The sequence below is a fragment of the Podarcis pityusensis genome (assembly GCF_964106645.2).
Source record: "Podarcis pityusensis genome assembly, chromosome: 1".
Classification (NCBI taxonomy): domain Eukaryota; kingdom Metazoa; phylum Chordata; class Lepidosauria; order Squamata; family Lacertidae; genus Podarcis; species Podarcis pityusensis.
Genome location: NC_138028.1, coordinates 80,873,817 through 80,895,268, shown reverse-complemented (window position 1 = coordinate 80,895,268; position 21,452 = coordinate 80,873,817). Strand labels below are relative to the sequence as shown.

The 21,452-nt window shown below is 45.1% G+C and overlaps 1 protein-coding gene across 1 annotated transcript; it reads right to left on the bottom strand.

Moving 5' to 3' along the window:
* Positions 1–2,261: 2,261 nt before the first annotated feature.
* LOC308485983 (acyl-CoA (8-3)-desaturase-like) lies at positions 2,262–20,688 on the bottom strand. Its single transcript, XM_081022209.1, has 12 exons — positions 20,356–20,688; positions 12,398–12,508; positions 11,918–12,115; positions 11,410–11,511; positions 10,237–10,365; positions 9,740–9,800; positions 8,584–8,660; positions 7,298–7,395; positions 5,952–6,048; positions 3,895–3,974; positions 3,327–3,452; positions 2,262–2,446 (listed from the first exon to the last, which is right to left on the bottom strand). The coding sequence occupies exons 1-12, from the start codon at positions 20,581–20,583 to the stop codon at positions 2,395–2,397; spliced, it is 1,359 nt and encodes a 452-aa protein (XP_080878335.1). The 5' UTR covers positions 20,584–20,688; the 3' UTR covers positions 2,262–2,394.
* Positions 20,689–21,452: the final 764 nt, after the last annotated feature.

The following is a 21,452-nucleotide window of genomic DNA, read 5'->3' as shown; positions in this document are numbered from 1 at the left end:
CTTCAGTTACATTCAACTTTGCACTAAGGAAATTACTCCACGGGGCAAGCAGAAATGCTTGTGGTGACGGAACAAACTCCCCTCTCCCCTTTCTGGGGGTTCTTCCAACTGTCTGGAGCAGATCTGGGGAGTTGGTGAGGGAACTGTTGCACTTGCCAGAATTGACTTCAGCGGCAGCAGCTGGATTTATTTTGATGTGCATTGTAGAAGACGTGTGTATGTGAGGGTTTTTTTATACCATAAATTTTCCCTCCAATTTTATTTACCACATGCTCATAAACACATACCACCAAAAAATGAAGCCACTTCTGTTTGGCCTTCAGATTAAGAAAACCAAATTGTAAATTTCTGTTATCATTTTCCATATTTTAGGTTTATGTTGGTTTTAGCACCAGGGTGAAAGCTTAAAGAACCAATGTAGAAGCAATCCTGTCACTAGCACTTTTCTCTTTTAAGATTTGTAGTAACTATACAATAAAGCTCTCTTTTGATTATTTAATCTTCCTTTATAACAGACTGATATGAAAATAATATAATTGTGATAGTTTTGTTGATTTAAAGTAGCCAAGGTTTTGAGACAGTAGAAGCTAGAATTTTGTTTGGGTTCTGTTCGTTGGGAATACAAATAGGCATATACAGCTGTCTAAACAGGATTGTGCCTTTGGCATGCCTTAAGACAGGCACAGGCAAACTCTGGGCCTTCAGATGTTTGGGACTACAATTCCCATCATCTCTGACCACTGGTCCTGTTAGCTAGGGATGATGGGAATTGTATTCCCAAACATCTGGAGGGCTGGGGTTTGCCTGTGCCTGCCTTAAGACGTAGTACCTCCCATAAACTTTGGACCACAACTCCCATCAGCTCCAATTCAACGGGCAGAGATAATGGGAATGATAATCCAGAATATCTGTCAGGTGTTACTATAGTACTTTGACCTTTTTGCTTTAACAGCTAGCTGATGGGTTTGATTAAAAATTAGTTCATACCTTCATAACTCACATATGCATGATTATCATGAAAAGAAGGAAATATGACCTATACCCATATGTGGTTTCTGCAAATCACCCTCATTTTAAGTGATAGAAACAACATAGGAAGCTGTTTTATACTGAGTTAGACCCCTGGTCCATCTAGCGCTGTACTGTCTACATGGAGTGGCAGCAGCTCCAGGTTTTCTAGACAGGACATGCCCAGCTGTACCTGGCGATACCAAGAAATGAACCTGGGACCTTTGTTTGTAAAAACAACCAACAATACATCGACATTCTCAAGGGGATAAGCCAAACTTTGTGGCCTGGTAGTTGTTCATTATGCAATATCAAGAAAGGGACACTGAGCCCACCTCTCCAGTGCACTAGAAACACATACATGGTCCACAATCCAGTTTAGGTAATTGGTGTGTAGTAGGTTTCCTATTGTGTAAACCAGGTGTTGAAAAAATGCATAAACCTTACAGCAGAGGTGCAGAACGTTTTTTGGACCAGGAGCTACCTACTCATACAGGTACCGTATTTTTCGTCCTATAGGATGCACTTTTTCCCCTCCAAAAATGAAGGGGAAATGTGTGTGCGTCCTATGGGGCGAATGCAGGCTTTCGCTGAAGCCTGGAGAGCGAGAGGGGTTGGTGCGCACCGACCCCTCTCGCTCTCCAGGCTTCAAGAAGCTCTCCGTAAGCAGTGGGAGAGCTGCGCGAAGTCGCGCAGCTCTCCCACCGCTCTGCGGAGAGCTGCATGGACCCAGAAGCCTGGGAGGCGCTGAGCTCAGCTCCCCCCAGGCTTCAGGCTTCGCGCAGCTCTCGGCAAGCAGTGGGAGAGCTGCGTGAAGTCGCACAGCTCTCCCACCGCTCTGCGGAGAGCTCCCTGTTCTGGGGGCTGGGGTAGGGGGAAGCTCGGGCTTCCCCAGCCCCGCGCCTGGGGGGGAAATAATTCCCCCCCCTTATTCCCCCCCCCAAAAAAACCCAGGTGCGTCCTATGGGCCGGTGCGCCCTATGGGACGAAAAATACGGTAAATGGCACATGACTGGTAACAATGGGCTTAAGCATACAGAATTTTTACCTGGATTGGGTCCTCAGAGAATCAGCATATGACATCTCATCATTCAGAGAAAAGAAGCCCTTTAAAAGAGTGCACAGTCTTTTCCTTCAGATGCATATACCCCCACCCTTTCTTCCTTTCACTGTATGACAGCTCATTCGGGACCTCTGTTAACAACTTTTACTTCCAGGTTTAAAGGGAGATGTACAAAATAGGGAAAGCATGGTATCAGACATAAATTTTATTATAAATAGGAAACAATGAAACACTGGGAGTTGGAAAAACGTTCAAGGCAATCTGCTGGTATAAGGCATCTGTGGAGACATCGTGAATGAATCTGTTTTCTGTAAAGCCAGTACTTATTTATGCAAATAGGCATCCAACCAGAGCTCTCCAGAATCCTTCAGGGAACTGCAGTAAGAGAAAGGGTGGGGTGGGAGAAAACTAATTAAGTGTTGTGGAAAAGAAAGGGTAAGATGCCCGAGATACAATCAAGTTAAATAGAGAGGCAGGAATCTGGGTAAAGATCAAGAAAGCAGAAATCTATAACTCAGCAGTAGTCAACCTTTTTTTGCCACTAGAGCTGTATGCAATTCCCCAGCTGGCCATGAGCCAGCGACAAGCCAGCTGCAAGAATGGTGAAAGGGGGTGTGGCGGCTACTTATTTTAATTTCAAAATTTACAAATCACCCTGTATTTAAAAAATACCTGAGGGATGTACAGGAATAGAAAGCACCACAAGTAATAAAAAACAAAGTTGGGAACCATGAAAGCAACCAGAATTAAATGCTGCAGAAATGACTAATTCAGGAAGGCCTGGGAAAAGGCTGCTGAAACACTGAAAACGATGCTTCTAAGTCATACTTTGTTGTGTTATTTCTGGAAATGCACCTTTTCCTTTAAAACAGTTGAGCAGTTTGTGCAGTGGCTGCTGGCCAGCCCCTGCCAATTGCTACCAGTTGTGTCTTCTGCGGGGGGAGGCAGCCCTCTACCACTGAGGGTGCTGCAGAAACAGAAATGGGTGTCCCTGTGTTTTGTCAGAATTTGGGAGACACTGGAGCATTCTGGAAGCATTACAGCATTCTCCATCTGACTCTACAGCAGTGGCTTGGCAAAATATCTGCAAAAGCAGTGCCAGTAAAATTTAACGGGAGCAGTGGGATGCTAAAAGCTGCTTGGCCGGTCTGATCATGCCACTGGTTTATCCACCCCTGCAGAAAATGAGAGTAAGCTGCCTTATCTTCCCACTGCACATCTGTATGTTTATGCCATATTTCTCCTTGATACATACCGTAAAATATCTGCAAAGGCTGTCAGCAGGGGCTTGCACTTGTATTCAATGCCATGTTTGGCACACAGAGACTTAACCAGAGGGACCACCTTCCAGTAGTTGTGCCGGGGCATCGTAGGGAAGAGACTGGCGGGGGAAACCAAAACAATTCTGCCTCAAGTTCTGCTAAGCACATTTGGTGTAGAAATCATAGACAAGGCAGTCATCCAGAAAACCGAACAATAGAAAAATTGCTTCACATACTGGACGTTTGTTCTTCCTACAGAGAATCACACAGCATGAAAAGCATTCCTAGGATGTGTTGGCTTGGATCCAAAGAAGTTTCACACAACTGGCTCAGCATGTCTACTTGCACAAAGCAACACGCTGATTTCTCTTGTGTTCCCTTTCCCAGTGTAGCCTCTCCCACCATGTTCCATTTCACACTATTCCAGAGAGTCCTGCATCCCTAGGGAGTTGCTTTTCAAGGGGCAGTAGGGTAAGAGCCAGAAAAGCCCCATTGTGTGAGCAGGGTTCCACTCGCCTACATACAACCCAGAGAAAGCACTTCCTTGCGGTCCATACTTACTGGTGTTCAATCTGGAAATTCAAGTGCCCAGTAAACCAGTCGTTGAACCAGGAATGATCAACGTTACATGTCGCCTGGAGCTGAAATAACAAGTGGGTGGATGTTGAAGGACTTGACAGCTTTCTCTCTCTCCTGGTATGACGGCTATGGGTTGCATTCAGCCAAGTCATTGTGCAAGTAGAAGAACTTGTACTCAATGCAAAAGAACTTTCTCTCCCCCCACCACATCCCTCCCAATGCGCCCCGAGTTCCCCCTCAACCCTCAAGAGCAGATTTGGCAGTGGGGTACAGAGGGAGAAAGGGGCAGGGAAATGCTGTTGTGTGAGCAGAAGTTTTGCTCGCGCAACGACCTTGTTGGATTCAACCCTAAGTTACTACCAAATCCCTCCCATAGTTAGCAAAGCCGACTAGATGTCAGCACCACATTCTTGCAATCCTCACGTTACCAAAGAGCCTACAGTGGGTCCCATGTCTGCCATGTCGCCCATTCCCCACTTTTCACTGTTACAACCCTCAGACCCAACTAGAGACTGTTCAGAAGGGAAGGGATGCTGTGGCCGTCTGCTTCATTAGCCCTTCTGGGTTACTGAGGAGAACTGCTGCTACACTGTGATACTGTGATGGGCAACTGTTATGGACAGTGGGAAATGGAGTGATGCTCCTTTCTGAAGCATGTTGGGAACCAAGAATGATTGTGAGGAGCAAAGAAGGTGGGTTTGTCTCGTTTCACTTGATTCTTTTTGGCAGCTTTCACTCCAGTCCTAGCAGGAGCAAGGAGATGCCCCGCTCTGGTCCCAAGAAGGCTCACCCTCTCATTTTGGGTGCTTGTCAAATGACGACAGAATACTGATAATAAGAACACAATGACACAAATGTGTTTGTGAGTGTTGCAACGCCAGCAAGTGAGCAGTCACAGTATGTGGAAAGGTTGGATTGCTTTTTAAAACAAACAGGACTATAGCTGGGTCCTAATTCTACAGGGAGGGGGAGAAATGAAAAGCCATTTTTAAAATTTGTCTGTCAGCCTAATACATTGTTTCCCCCCCCCCCCTTATTAAAAAGGGCTTATTTGATTGTTACAGCACAATCAACAATGATTTTTATGTTATGTATCTGTGTTTTTCTATTGTAAGCTGCTCTGTGATCCTCTGTGAACATCTTCTCTAGATGTTCCTCATTCTCTCAAGGGTATGTTTCTGGTCCCTCTTGCTACCAGCTACTCTCCACGCTCTTTGTTTCCTTCTGCTTGCTTCTTAAATACTTGCAGGGTTCTTTCTGCCTCCCCTCTGCCCCTAAACCATACTCTAAGCCCAGGGATGGGGAACCTGTAACCCCTCCAGATGTTGCCGGACTACAACTAACATAATTCCTGACCAGTGGCCAAGAAGGCTAAGGCTGGTAGGAGTTGGAGGGCAGGCCCACACCATACATTTAAAGCACACCCAAGGCACATAGCATCATCCAAAGACTCATGAGAACTGCAATTTGCTAAGGTTGACATTAAGGAGGAAGGATTACAGTTCCCAGGATACTTTGGGGGAAGTCATGGGTTTTAAATGTGCATTGGATGTGCTTTAATGTATGATGTGAATCTGCCCAGTCTGGTGACACCTGGAAGGACCATGGATTCCCCATCCCCAGAATTAACTTGCTCCTACTAACTCCTTGTTGCTCTCTCCTGCTTCTTTACTCACTGAAAGAACTGCATCTTTGCTGCATCTCCAGCTCCCATGATTCCCTAGTCTAGTTGAGTCCACTAAAGCAGCAGTGGGGAACCTGTGACCCCACCAGATGTTGCTGAACTACAACTCCCATGAGCCTTAGCCAGCATGGACAGTGCTAATGACAGTCCAGCAGCATCTGAACGGCTACAAGACGCCATCCCTGCGCTAATGCCTCTTTATCTGAACTCATGTCTGCTTTTCCTCCAGTTTCCTGATAAACATCCAGGGCAGCATCTCAGTCAACTTGAATTAGAACCCAGAATGATCTTTTGAGAGGATATAGAGCAGTCCCATGTATAGCCATAGAGTTGCTAGAGTAAAAAAAATAATTACCTGGATGGACACCCAGTCCAAGTTCTTGTCATAATCTATAGTCATGGGTATGTGATTCATTTGGGAGACCCAGACAAACCAGGAGCTTTCCAACATCCTGCATGGGGAAATAGAGTAGTAATACAGTAGAAAGCGTAATTCACTAATCCAATCATATTGGGAAAATGCTTTTTTTTTTAAAGCCTTGTGTGAAATCTGGTGTCTTGCACAAAAATCTGACTCCCTGAAAACATCACACTCATTTTTCTATGTTTTCAAACTGAACTGAAAAAGGTGGCTTTCACATTATTTTACTTATAAAGCCACAAGCAGAAAAAACGAAAAGTGAATAGACGGTCCCATAGCAGCAAGCAAACCTTTCCCATCTCTGCTCAACTCATAATTGCAATGCAGCTCTGAACTCTCTTCCCATTCTGTCATTTTTAGGAAAGACAATCTTCAGCAGATAATGTGAGCAACTCAGCAGAAAACTTTGCAACCAGAACTTCCTGACCCCGCCCTCCAAAATAACCCCAGTAAGGGGCAGTCAGACACAGAAAAGGGTTCATCACCGGAGGAATGGAATCCAATCAGCCCTGCCTGGCCTCCTTGGCTATTTTAAATGTTGGGCTGAGCTTACTAAGCTCTCTCAGAGTCTCAGTGCTTAATTTTTTACTTGTAATATGCCAAGAGAAAACCATTTCTTTTAGAAAAGTACAGTAACTTACAGCTAACTTTGAAAATTCATTTTAATCAAAGGACCAGATATGAAACATAGTATTCAATAAAACAAGGTGTTTGCAGGCTTTGCCAATGGTGTTTCAAATATATGCGATTTCACTTAAACCCACAGTGCCTTGGAACATAAATTAGGAGTTGCCTGTATACAAAGCAAAAGGGCTGCGGTGTGTGTGTGTGTCGTATGTTTGTTCGGCTTGCCTTGTGGCCTCAGTGCACATAGGGACAGCTTCAAAAATAAGGAGCATCCTGTTCACATTTGTATTTCAATAAAGGCCTATCTTTTCACTTGGAGCCTGCATCCTTATCCTGGGTGCCTGGGAAGGATACCTCCTGCCTAGGAACCTCTTTTTGAATTTCTCCAACACCAGTTCTGGGGGTGCTTCTAATACCTGTCTTGCTATTTTGCAGACTTCTTGTAGGACTGAAGTCCACAAAGGGTTGAATTTTGGGGCATTTCCACCACAGAAATATAGATGGCCAACCAAGCCAGCTGAAGTTGGTCGTGGTGAAGTCCAATTCAACTAAAAGGATAAGTCAGCCAACGCAAGCTCAAGTCCCATTGCTTTCACTAAGGCAGCTTTGGGTAAATTTAGTTGAATCGGGAGGGGTTTTGTGCTGTACAATACCTGACCAAAAAGAAGAATATAAGAAGACTCTTTATTTCTAGAAAACACCCGTAGATGATGAAGAATCGGATGAAGAAGCTCAGCATGCAGGCAATATCCTAACAAAAGGAAGAAGCTGTCAGAATGGAGAAAGCTTAGTTCACATTGTTATTGTCCCCTACGATCCTTTACCCCAGAGGTGCAACAGAAAGTTTTGCTGATAGGCCTTGTGGCTGAAACAAGACTGTGATTGAAGTACTCAAGCTAACATAACATAATGTCATTTAACCAATGTTCAGCAGAAACTGCTTTTTTTTTGTTTAAAGAAACTTTATCAATTTTTAAAATAAAGATAAATATAGATGAAATACAAACATCATAAAAAATATTGATACAAAAAGAAAACAAAGGAGAATGAGAATAGATAGAATGGAGGGGAAGGAAGGGGAAGATAATACCCTACATTAATTCATGCAATGTATCCTTTTATAATCACAATCCAAGGCATTGAGATATCTCTTTATCCCAATCTTCTAAAATATATCCTCCCCACAAACTTAACTGAATTACTGGGAGTCTATTATCTATACAGTATATATAGACAGGGTCTATTGTCAAAAGTACAGTGGTACCTGGGGTTAAGAACTTAATTTGTTCTGGAGGTCCGTTCTTAACCTGAAACTGTTCTTAACCTGAGGTACCACTTTAGCTAATGGGGCCTCCCACCGCCACGCGATTTCTGTTCTCATCCTGAAGCAAAGTTCTTAACCCGAGGTACTATTTCTGGGTTAGCAGAGTCTGTAACCTGAAGCATCTGTAACCCGAGGTACCACTGTATAGACCAAATAGCATAAAAATGATCTAATTTAGATTCTCCTCTACTTACTTTTCCTTGAAATGTGAGATGCACAGAGAGAGCTAGATCCCACAGTCTACCATACCAATAATCAACTGAAGGATGCGAGCAAGATTTCCATTGACTAACTATTGGCTTTCTTGACATTGTTAGTAACAGAAAGACCACTGTTTCATAAGATACTCTGGGATTTGTATTCCTTTCTGTTGAAAGCAAGGCCAAGACTGGATCTAGCATTAGTGATTGCTCTATAATTTGAGAGATAATGGTAATAATATTTTTTTATTTATATGCTGCTCATCTGACTGGGATGCTCCAGCCATTCTGAGTGGCTACCAACAAAATATTAAAACACAAAATGCCTCAGAACACCCAAGAAGCCAGCCAGCAAGGAATAGGAGTGAGGGCTCTTCTGTTGCTTCATCTGTAACTCAGATAATGCAGTACTTACCACCCAGTAATTCTTCTTGAAAGCAATGTAGAAGGTGTGATATTGGAAGAAGGTAGGGAACAACAGTGGAGGCAACGCTGATGAAGATAGCAAAAGAAAGATGCCTTAGCCACATAATTAAAATACAAAATATGTAAAATAAACCAGATGTACTGGGAAGAAGGTAGTGCAAGCGGATAATTTAGGTGTGGGTACTGAAGAATGCCTTGAAGTTTTACTACAGTTAAAAGTAACAGGGTACAGGATATTATGGACTGCGGGCTGGATCTGGACTAATGGTTCTCGCAGAGATCAAAGCGGCTTAAACTTAGTCAATACTAACTTGCCCCACTGATTTGAATGGAACTAAGCCACCATTAATTTAGTCTGGATCCAACCATATGATCCCATTAACTGGGAAGACGAAATCATTCCCTTGCTCTGGCACAGGGATTCCCCTACAGTCTGTCCTGTGCTTCCAAGCTCCACTGTAGCATAATGGTGGCCTACAAGGTGTTAGGTCCAGGTATGGCATGCAAATACACATTACAGGGGTGAAACATTGCTCTGGCAGGAACTTCTATCAACAGGGAATATGAGAATGCTGTGGAGTGACGGTTCAAGTAGAACAGAGGTGCACAGCACTGTCCACCTGCTGGACACAGGGTTTTTGCAGATGTAGCCGCTACACACTATCATGTGCCCATGACTACGATGGTACCATTATAATTCACCATAAGACAACGGACTCCACTAACTCCCATGGCATTGCAGGAAGTTAGTCATACTTCCATATGAACCTACCCAGACCCTGAATTATCTTCTGAGGCCCTCCTTCGTTTGCCTCCTCCTCAAGAGGTCCGGAGGGTGGCAACATGAGAACAGGCCTTCTCTGCAGTGGATCCCTGTCTGTGGAATGCTCTCCCCAGGGAAGTTCACCTGGCGCCTTCATTTTACACCTTTAGGCGCCAGGCAAAAAACATTCCTTTTTAACCAGGCCTTTGGTTGACCTGATTGACATCCCGATACCCTTTTAAAATGTGGCTCTTTTAGGGGGGGTGTTACTGGGTTATTGTTTTTATTTTTATTTTATATATTGTGATCTTTTCTATGAACCGCCCTGAGACCGCTGGGTATAGGGTGGTATATAAATTCAAACAACAACAGCAACACTTACTGAAGGAGAAGTACTTGTGCTGGTGGTTGTAAGGCATATACTTTGTCTTCTTTACCCCAAGCTGTGAAAGCAAATCAGGTCACATTTTGATAAAAATGGCCCTACAGAAGGGGGAGCCTGCAACTCCTCGTATGTTGCCGTCCTGTAATTTTCATTGCCATTGGCCATATTGACTGGGGCTGATGAGAGCTGGAGTCCAACAACATGTGAATGGCCACAAGTTCCCCATCCCAGCCATACAGGCACCTTGCCACTTCCCTGAATGCAACCATATCATTATTACATAGACTTCTTTCCAGTCAACATAAATTTAGTTCCCTGGATTCCCAACCCCACCCCAAAATATTAAGTGGCATGTATTATTTGTTGGTGTGGGTTTTTTTAAGGTAGAAATCTGGCGACCACACATACAGCTACACTACAAATAGGTAGCGCATAGGAACAAATAGGAAGCATTCATTGTTTTCTGAAGGGCATGAGAGCAACATGAAACTTGCCTCCACAGAGAGGGTCTTCCCCAAAGCAAACAAGGCAGGGTGCATGTCGATGTCCGGGTCCTTGCTGTGGCAATTGGGTTTTGCGTGATGTTGTGAGTGCAGGAGAGTCCACCAGTTGGCCGATGCCCCCTGTTGAAAGGAAGGTCAGAGAAGAAGTCAATTCTACAGCACAGCTAAAGGTAAAAAACCAAGGAGATCACTGCACTGTAGATTTTGTTGATATTTTCACCCCCTCCCATTGCAAGAATCTCCTGATCTGATGTTTTGAGAAAGGAGGGGGCGGAAACTGCTCTTCTACTCTTCCGCTCCTGACTGATTGCCTGACTCTGTGTGGAGACAGTCTTATCTATGTAGTGACTAGATGGCTGAGTGGGAGATGTTACACTCATGCAAGCCAGTAGTTCTTTAGTTTGTAGTAGCTATCAGAAATAAAAGGAGTTATGCTTCACAGCTAGCTTCCGTGTTATTTATACTCTGCATGAGTCTGGTGCTCACAATGCACAGCTGTGAGTCCAGTGCACTGAGACCTGTTTTCCAGGATTGGAAGGCCTCTGAAAGTGCTCCAGTCACCTAGCCCAGTCAGGGAAGAACCAGTTATTGAGCCCAGTTGCTGCACATCGGCTGAAAGGCGTACTGACAGATTTAGGCCACATTAAGAGTCAGTCCCTCTTCGTAGGAAGTCCTAGGAACTCTGGTCCTGTCGAGGGGAGCAGGGAGACTAATAAGAGGATTCTAGGCACCTTTGCTGCAGCACACAGGGTTCATTTAGACAGCAGTGAGGAACGTGTGGTCCTTCTGATGCTGTTGGAACTGCAATTCCCCTGAGTTCCAGCCAGCACAGCCAATGGTCAGGGAAGGGGGCAGTGGTAGCCCAGTAACAGCTGAAGGCCAAAAGTTCCCCATCCCGGCTTTAGGGGAAGCCAAGACAGTTCCTCTGGTATAAAACTGATTTGTTTGTAGTATATATGCACCCACCATGCAATGGGAGGGTTGTGGGAAGGCTATTGGGAACAAAAATCCACAAAGAACTAGAACGTTTCCCCCCCCCACCTTTTAGTGTATTATGCACATTGTCCAAAAATATGGTAGCTTGATTTTCAGATAATCAATCCAGATCTCTTACCCTTCCCACCCCTCTCAAAAAAATAAAAGTTTTCGAAAACAAGCACTTACAAGAAGATGGCACATCACAAATTTGTGAAGCAGGTGGTTCCACTTGGGCTTCTGGAAGACGGAAAGGTGCCCCAAATCATGTTGGAACCATGAAGCCTGGATCTGGAAGGCAAAGGAGATTGCTTAGAACAATGGCCTGCCTATCATTTGAACGGTTTTTGGGGTCCCTTCTGCATCATTTAATTCAGAAGAAGCCATCATGTCATTGCATGTGGTAGCTCTAGAGTAATCTGTGTGCCATGCATACTACATGGGTAAATGCAGGCATGAATTTCTGAATAATACCCATACAACTCATAAATCGCCGAGGATAAACAAACATCTCACTGCAAAGGACTGGCATTGCACCCATTAACGCTGGGAGCGACAAAAATCCCAGTGATAAAGATGACCTCCAGAATGAGCACTGGCTTCACCAGGGTAGTAGAAGATGACTAAGGAAGCTGGTTTCAGGTGCTTAGAACAGAAGGCCAGCCTTTGGCTTTATTCACAGAGCAAGACAACTTACGTGGGACATTGTGCAAAGTGCCACAGAGACAGTGAAGGGCAGTAAAGAGGTTCCAAAATACAAGAAGTTGAGCCAGGACGCAGCATCCAAGAGCAGGATGTGAAGGAACACCGCCATGAAAAAGTACGTGTTGGGCTTCAGGAGTCCCATCTTCTCTATAGTGGTGCGCAGCTCACGGAAGTCCATGATGAGTGATTCCTGTGAAGAAGAAATTTAAAAATGACAGCTGCCTCTACTCTAGGAAATGTTGGAGTAGCCTGTGCTCTTAGGAGCAGCAAGGGGAGGGTGTGACCAGAGTTTTAATGTCTAATTCTGCTCAGGGCTTCTCCCCTTCTATCAGCCCGTTGCCACCATTTACAGGTTCAGACCACCGCATGGCATCCTCCTTTAAGCACTCCAGAATACACATAACATGTACGGAGGGAAACCTTACTTCTTCTTGGGTTCACATCTCACATCCAGGGGTTAGAAGAGACTTACATTTTTGCTGGGTCCCAAACTGGATTGATCTGGTGCCAACTCCCCAATCAGCAGCGGGTTCAAATACTTCTTCACCAATGACTTGTCGACATGGAACGCTTCAAAGGCATCCTACAAGTCCACAGGGGGAAAAGAAGGGAAGGCAAAACCAATACCAGGAAATACTGAGTGAGGCCACTGTGTGCCCTTCTCCCCGGTGCTGCTACCAGCCCCCCAATTTCTCTGGCAATGTTCCTCTTAAAGGAACGTGCGGGTTTATCAAAAGTAAAACAACAGATGAGGAGTTTGTGGGGTAACTGGCAGACGGGTGGTGTGTATTGAGCTCATCCTCAACCATCTGTTGAGGATGCCCTAGCTCTGGACGTCCTGCACTGAGCAGGGAGTTGGAATACACGAGCCTACAAGACACAGACACACACACACAGACAATGTGATTCTATGAAAAGGAGACTCAATCATGAAACAGCGGAGAGTTGACGGAAGTAAAACAAAGGAAGCTCTCTTACACTGGTGGTCTGATTCAGTTGGTTAGAACATGGTGCTGATAACACCAAGGTTGCAGGTTTGATCCCCAACGGAACAACTGTATATTCCTGCATTGCAGGGGGTTGGACTAGATGATCCTCAGGGTCCCTTCCAACTCTATGATTCTATGAATTCTATGAGATCCTTGGTTCATTTAGCTCAGCAGAGCCAACTCATTCTAGCTTTGCTCCCATTCTTTTCCCCGCAGAGTTCTACAAGGACAACAGAAATGGAGGAGGAAGAGGAGGAAGTTGACAAACCTGGACCAGCTGCAGGAAAGAAAGGCAGGCTGGGGGCAACTGGCTGGGGGCAGACTTAGACTGGTAGGCCAGTGCACTAGCTTCTCTAATGGGCCAGCACTTACAGATTGCTTCCCACTGAAAATCCTGAAGCAATTTACACACATTAAACAATATAAAGTAACTGTACAAAACAAATGTGCAATTACTTTTAATAAATTGTACTAAATAAAATGAATTTAACAATACAATAAAATATCACTGGCTGTTGCCCAAATGCCCAGGAAAACAAAAATGTATTTGCCTGGCGGCAAAGTAGTAAGAAGCTGGGTGCAGCGCAGGCCTCCCAAGGGAAAGCACTCCACCCTATGAGAACTAACCTCTGAATAGACCGGCATAGGATTGCGCAGTTGAGTTTCATGTGCAAAAGCATGTATAAACAGCTCTAGGTTACCGTTTGCTTTTATTGAAGTCTCCGTCATTTCGAAATATCAGTAAACATCTTGTTGTGCAAAAGGAATTTGTCACAGTGCATTTCAAGTTCTGTCGTTACGCAGGTGTGAAAAACTGGGAAGGGGGAAAGCAGGGATTTCCACTTCTCCACATTCCCCCCCCCCCAAAAAAAAAGATGAAGATGCAGCTTCAAGGTGGGTGTTTCGGGTGAATAATCTCCCTTTGGGGCTAGCAATTCATTGCAAAACTTGTGAACGGTGACAGCTATCAGGCAAGGTATGCATGAACTTATCATTTGAATGCAGTTAATGAGCATCTACAAATATGAGCAGGCGAAAGAGACGCTAAAAGAACTAGAGTTGAACTCATGGGAAGGAATAGGGCAGTCTGGAGATACCGCAAATGTATGGCTGGGCAGGGAACCTGTTCTTCAAATAAAGACAGTGGAAAAAATGAAGGGATGAATAGCTAGAAGGAAAGACTGAGAAATATACAGTGGTGCCCCACAAGACGAATGCCTCGCAAGACGAAAAACTCGCTAGACGAAAGGGTTTTGCGTTTTTTGAGTCGTTCCGCAAGACAAATTTCCCTATGGACTTGCTTCGCAAGACGAAACGTCTTGCAAGTTCTTGCGAGTTTGTTTCCTTTTTCTTAAAGCTGCTAAGCCGTTAAGCCGTTAATAGCCACTAAGCCGTTAATAGCTGCTAAGCCGCTAATAGCCGTGCTTCGCAAGACGAAAAAACCGCAAGACGAAGAGACTCGCGGAACGGATTAATTTCGTCTTGCGAGGCACCACTGTATTAAAAATTTGGACTGGGAGGAACAGTAGAAACGCTCATATCTATTAATTAGCTCAGAAGTAAATGGCTGAAATCATGAGACAGAGACATTTGGAATTACACCTGACTGTCCTGTGCTGCCTATACTCTTGTTTAAATTCCATGTTTGTTGAAACTGCTGAGATCAGGATGTTTACTGCTTTACTTTGAGTCAGGCGGGCTAAAGCACAGAATGAGCTCAGGCTTACAAAAGAGATTAAAATTAATTTTTAGAGCTTTATTTGGCTATGTTTGAAACACAAGGAAGAACAAGCAAGTAGCAGGTCTCCTGCACGGAGAAATGCTATTGAGTGACAGAGAGAAGGCAGAAATGCTCAACATCTACTTTGCCACTGTCTTTACCCAAAAGTAAAGCAGTGCCCAACCTGGTAATAACAAAATAAATTATAAAAGGATGGAGCTGCAGCTCAAGATAGGAAAAGAGAACTCTGGGCTACCCAGGGCCTGATGAGCTGCATGCAAGGGTACTAAAGGAGCTTGTGGATGCAATCCCAGAGCCTCTGTCTATAATCTTTCAGAATTATCAGAAGTCCCTGCTGACTGAAGGCAGGCAAATATTATTCCCCATCTTCAGAAGGCAGAGGGGCAGGGAGAGAAGACCCAGAGAAGACCACTGAGTTTGACAGCGATAGCAGGGAAGGTCCTTGAACATATAATTAAATGGTCGGTCTGTGAGTGCTTAGAAAAGGATGCTGTGATTACCAAGAAACAAGACAGGATTAGTTCTTTGAAATGGGATTAACACAATCCCATTTGTGTAATGGGAAATTAGTCATGGACATGAACGAGCATTTCCCCAGTCTGATCATGTGCTTACATGTGCTTTCAACTCAATCCTTAGTTTATGAAAGAGACAAATTAGTAGAGGCATTATAAATCTCGCCTCCTCTGCAATTCATAGGCAAGTAAATTAGAAAAGGATGCTGTGATGGTGATGATGATGACAACTGTGTGCAGAGGAGGGCAACCAAGATGATCAAGGGTCTGGAAACCAAGCCTTATGAGGAATGGTTGAGGGAGTTGGGTATGTTTAGCCGGAAGAAGAGGAGTCTGAGAGGAGAAATGATAGCCCCCTTCAAATATCTAAAGGGCTGTTACATTGAAGATGAAGCAAGCTTGTTTTCACTTGCTCTGGAGAGTAGGACCTGAAGCAATGGATTCAAGTTGAAAAGAGATTCCAACTAAACTTACTGATGGGAAGAGATGCTTGACTCCCTTCGAAGGTGGTGGACTCTCCTTCCTTGGAGGTTTCTAAGCAGAGCTGGGATGGCCAACTGCCATGGATGCTGTAGCTGAGATTCCTACATAGCAGGGGGTTGGACTAGATGACCCTCGGGGATCCCTTCCAAAACTACAATTTTATGAACGGGAAACTTGCTCAATTTTATTTATATGGTTTTCTCCCTTACTCTCTTCTTCCTTTTTTTCCATTTTCCTGTTCGCTTTTAGTATGTTATCATCATCTTTTATATGCTGTTACTACTGAAATGCAATGCAAAGTTATGTGTGTATGTGTGTGTGGAGAGAGAAAGAGAGATGGGCTAGAATTCCAACAATGACATTGGGAGGCTCTGTTTCTATATGTGGCATTTTGCCCTGATCCTTTCAGCTACTTTTTATGGGACATTGACATGACACCATGTTGGGCTTTGCATTGGAAAGCAGCATATAAATATTAAAAATGTAAAAAAAATAAAACCATCCAATCATTGTCACCCTACACTTCCCCTTTAGTTCTTCCATCTTTCTCAGACCAGAATGGCTGGTCTCCATCAGAAGACCACTGCAATCTCCACAGGTGTAAGACACCTTTATCACCATTCTTTCATCTTTTTAAAAATGTGGAGGTTTTGACATGGATAGCAATGAACCAGGAAAGAGTTCAGCACACATTCATTAGAACATTTGTGGCGAGCATCAATTTGTGACACTATTTTTTATATCTTTTAATTATCATTAAAATATTTTCTGGATATGTTCTTTTTAAACTAATGAAAGAGTTGTAGTGCTCCAACACCATCATTCTATTCTATTTTCCTTTGGGGGGGGGGCGGGATAAAATCTTAAGTCTCTTATCACCACCATTAACCAAGTTGCTAAAACACCAGTAACCAGAATTTTTTAAAAATTAGGATTGTAGTATAGTGTTATAAAAGTATAACACTATTATCGTATTTTGTGCTATACTATAAACATTATGATGGGGCGCGGGTGGCGCTGTGGGTAAAACCTCAGTGCCTAGGACTTGCCGATCGCATGGTCGGCGGTTCGAATCCCCGCGGCGGGGTGAGCTCCCGTCTTTGGTCCCAGCTCCTGCCCACCTAGCAGTTCGAAAGCACCCCTAAGTGCAAGTAGATAAATAGGTACCGCTGTATACTGGAAAGGTAAACGGCGTATCCGTGTGCTGCGCTGGTGCTGGCTCGCCAGAGCAGCTTTGTCACGCTGGCCACGTGACCCGGAAGTGTCTCCGGACAGCGCTGGCCCCCGGCCTCTTAAGTGAGATGGGCGCACAACCCTAGAGTCGGACACGACTGGCCTGTACGGGCAGGGGTACCTTTACCTTTACTTTATAAACATTATGGTGATATAAATCTTTAGTGCTCTACACACACACACACACACAGAGAGAGAGAGAGAGAGAGACTTATGTAATAATTACAAGATTTTTTCTAAAACTAATGGGTGTCATAAAATGGCAGCCACCTCAAGTGTTATAGTGAATGTGTGCCAAGCTTCAAAAGATCCCACACACAGCAGTTCTGTCACACTTCCTCCTTGTGTGGATGGGACATAGAAAGATGACAGGGTACTGACAGAAACCATCAATCTGGAAACAGTCATAGGGTTTGTTTCAACTGCAGCGCCTGCCTGAACGCCCTGCACTCCGCTGGAGATTAAATGGAAATCCCTACATATTTTTCGGTTTGTAATGGTACTGTTGAGTTATGACACTGCAGCAATTAAATACATCAAGAGCACGTTGCCTCTAATTAAGGTAAATGATCAAAGGTTGTGGGGTGGGGGCCAAAAGGATTTGCAGACATAGTCAAAGGTGTGTGACAGTGGGCTCACTCCTAGCACTTATTCCATGAGCGGTCATGGGAAATACTTGAGCAATGTACCCCTCTCTTTCTGCTTTGCGAATCAAAAACGGGAACCTGTGTGCAAGACGTTTCAAAAGCTTGTGTAAACACTATTATTTCTTATCTGACACAGAAGATGCATTTCTAATAAACAGAGATAATCAGAACATTAATCAAGAAGTGATATGCATAGATAATTGCCACCCTCACCCCACAATTCATGTACATATGATTTTCACTGGCTCCGTTTCATTCAAACCAGCATTTTCAAGATCGGCAAAGGCAGGCTGGGGCAGGTAAGCAGAAAACAATGGCACAGCCTCCCTCAGCAACCAGTTGCTCAGATTGTGGGAGCTGCCTGTTCTGGGGGCTGGGGTCGGGGGAAGCCCGCGCCTGGGGGGGAAATCAAATTTTTTTCCCCTATGGGCCGGTGCGCCTTATGGGGCGAAAAATATGGTAGTTTGTTCCAGAGGAGGCATATGGTTGGCTGGAGTCCCTAGGTTAGTGGAACTCAAGTCCCATCGATTTCAATGGGAACCATGCCCATATTCCCCTTAAACCCAAACTCAGAAATGAAAAAAGTAGAAGGTAGCAGTGAATGAAATGGAGAAAGCCCTTTGCGAGGGGCTTAATGCAGTTTATAAACCATACATTTGAAGCACTCCCCCACCCCCAAAGGATCATGGAAACTGTAGTTTAACCCTCACAGAGCTACAATTCCCAGTACCCTGAACAAAGTACTGTTTCCAGGATTGGGGGGGGGGGGCGGGGCTTTAAATGTATGGTGTGTATGCAGCCTTTGATAGTCTCACACTTCCTTATAGAAAAATGAGTTCTTACAAGTCAGTGCTTGCCACAACAAAAAGAAAAAACTTTGGAAGTGGCTTGGGAAATACCTCCACAGGTTTGGTGGAGGCCAGTGGGTGCCCTGACTAACCGACAGATTATTTTGGGGCGGGGACAGGGGTTGGAACTAAAGCAAATAAATAAAAAACAATTCTATACAAAGTTGTTGTTTGGGCTTAAAAAAAACCTTTCTAATAAGACTGTGGTTCTCAAATACTGGCTGATGTAGCTTGAGAAAACTTTGGCATTAGGAACCATTTGGATTCTTCCTTGAAATAATTTCTGGAATGTGGTAGTCACTGGGGTACGGGGGAGGTAGAGAGAACAAACTGGATTGTGCTTGTGGCAGGATTAATTTGCAGAGCATTTTAAGTGCTGAGCAGCCACTCCTGCTGTGAAGAATGGTGACGTGGAAGCCTATTGTTAGAGAGGGCGAGGAAGGCAGCTGGTTTAGGGGGCGTTGTTGAAAGTTAGGAAATTGTCCATTATTTTGGTTTTGCAAAATTTGTTAACACTTCAGGGAGCTTTGGTGCGTGCTTTATGCAGGGAGATTACTTCAAGTTGAATTTCTAGATCCTGTTGGACACAACCCAACCACAAATTAAGAGTAAATTACAAGGCTGCTGAACTCTAGTTTTTTGACAAGGAAAAGAGAAAATACCCAATTTCATGTTAGCTTGCTCCAGGGTCATTAGGATCATGTCCTTTGAAACAACATGCATGACTCACAACTGCAATTTGCAGCATCATTCCAGGACTCATTTTCAGCAGAGCAAAAGAGCTTCCTCTAGCCCTAAAATGCTATAGAATGTGTTGCACTTCAGATGTTCAGATGCTGCAGCTCCGCATCCCTAGCCAAGGTGGGTAAGGCTGATGGGAGTTAGGAGTCCACCACATCTGGAGGGTGACAGCAGTGTGACTTTATTAAAAGCAAACTGGCCAACGCCCAGGGCCCCACTCATTATGGGGCCACAAAAGTCCTCCTTTATAGGCAGTCTGCCATGTCTTTATCTCAGCAGCATTGCAGGCAAGCAATCCTCTCCTCATAAAAATGCAATCTGAGGGCCATCTGCTCCCTGTTAAACCAACCTCATCCACATCAGTAGCGAATATCAGCAGACATGATTGCCCAAGCAGCATCATGGGACAACAGAAAACCAAGTATGCCTAGATCTAAACGACAACTCCCAAACAGAATTCTCACATTACAGTTACAGTATAGTGGATTGCTCAATTGCTCAACTAGTGGGCAGATTTAAGCAAACAGTGCAGTTTAAAGACAGCTTCATATTTGATCTTTGACTAAAATGGGAGATACTGAGATGATGCCCTTTAAATGGGCTGCAATGATGGATCTTTGCATCTTGAGGGAAACATTGGTTTAAAAGAGCTGCTGACTTTGAGGTCAGGAGTATGTTTCGATTATACAATCACCCTCAGGAAAAATGTACAGCTTTGGCAGCCTATCAATTTATTCATAAATATAATATTCTAGGCATTTACAACAATTTATGCTTATGACCTCACATTATTCTCACTGTATCTGCAACTTTTGCATCAGATGAGAAGTCATTTTAAAAGTTCAAAATGATATATATATTACGTATAATCTGTGTTCTTCTATGTTACAAGGATGCATAGTAGGATTTAGGACTGATTTCTCCTCAGCATGAAACTGGGATTTTTAATTACAGTGCCTTGACTAAGGAATTTACTGCCGAAGAGATAGTACTTTAATTAGGTTACTAGAGAATTGACTCCTAAATGATTTATTACCATACTGTTATTTATCGACGAACGGACTATCAGCCGTTCACCATATGTCCCTCAGACCTTAATCTGAGGCGCTCCGGACTCAGAGCAGAACAGAGGAATGCGGGACCGACTGACATGCAATTTCACGGGGTAGCTTAGTTATCTCTCCTCCATCACCTCCTTCACACTTTTCACACGACCCCCAATCCGCATCTCACCGTCACGTCCTCCCCAAAGTGGCTCATCAGGATCCGGGAGCCCCCGGGGTGTCTCTGGCAGAAGCTGCGGACGTCGTACACTTTCCTGCCGACCACCAGCCAATTCTCTCGCCCCGGGGCTCCTTGCTTGGTGTGGGCCTGGATTTCGTCCCAGGTGAAGAGCCGCGTGGCCGAAGAGGGCGGCCGGTGCGGGACCAATTCCACGCTGGACTTCTGCTGCGGAGCCATCCCGTTCTCCGACGCCACCTGCTCAGCAGCCTCCCGTCCGCGCCGCCAAGCGCAACTCAGCCATGCCGCTTCTCCCGCGGCGGTAAGGGTGGAACACTCGGCCCGGCCTCCTCCACGTGCGATTGGCTCGTTGCTCCGTCGGACATGCCCCCTGAACCCGTCTATTGGCTGGCAGCGAACAAGCCCGGAGGCGGTTTTGTGGCGGAGCGGAGGAAGACTTGGCGCGGTTTGCAAGTCGTGGGGTGTGCGCGGGCGCGCCTTCCTTCTGGTTGTAGCCCTGGAGCGAGTCCCGCTGCGGGTTTTGAGGAGACGCCAGCGAACTCCGGCCGCTGAAGGTCCGGCCTTGGGTTCTCTTTGCCAGGCGAAGCCGGGCTCGAGTCCTGCCTGGCCCTGGCGATAAAAACGCAGCCTCAATCGAGGGGCGACGAGATGCACATTCGGGTGCGAGCGGCTCTGGGCCAGCGCCTTGTCCAGAGGAGGTAGCCGCGGCCTCTGCCCCGGGCTAAGCTTTTCTCCCAGGACGGGGTGCCTGGGCGTAACCCCCCCCCCCCAGATCAAATAAAACAATAGAAATACTTAATTGACCAGTCACGTTGGTTCTCCTCCCCCAATACCAAAAGTCCTGACCCCCCACCCAACAACCTCCCACCCCTAACAAAAATCACCCTGGCAAGCTAAAGTCTAGCTGTTCACTTGCCTGCTCTTGGGGTGACACCAGGGATGATTGCTGCTCCCCAGCAAGTAAGCAAGAGGACCACCTCCTCTGCTCCCACTTCCTCACTGCCAGAGCACGAAGCATGTGAGAGGATGCCACTGGGCCTTGCATGAAGGAGGAGGAGAAGACGATGGTGAGTTGGGTGGCTGGGTGG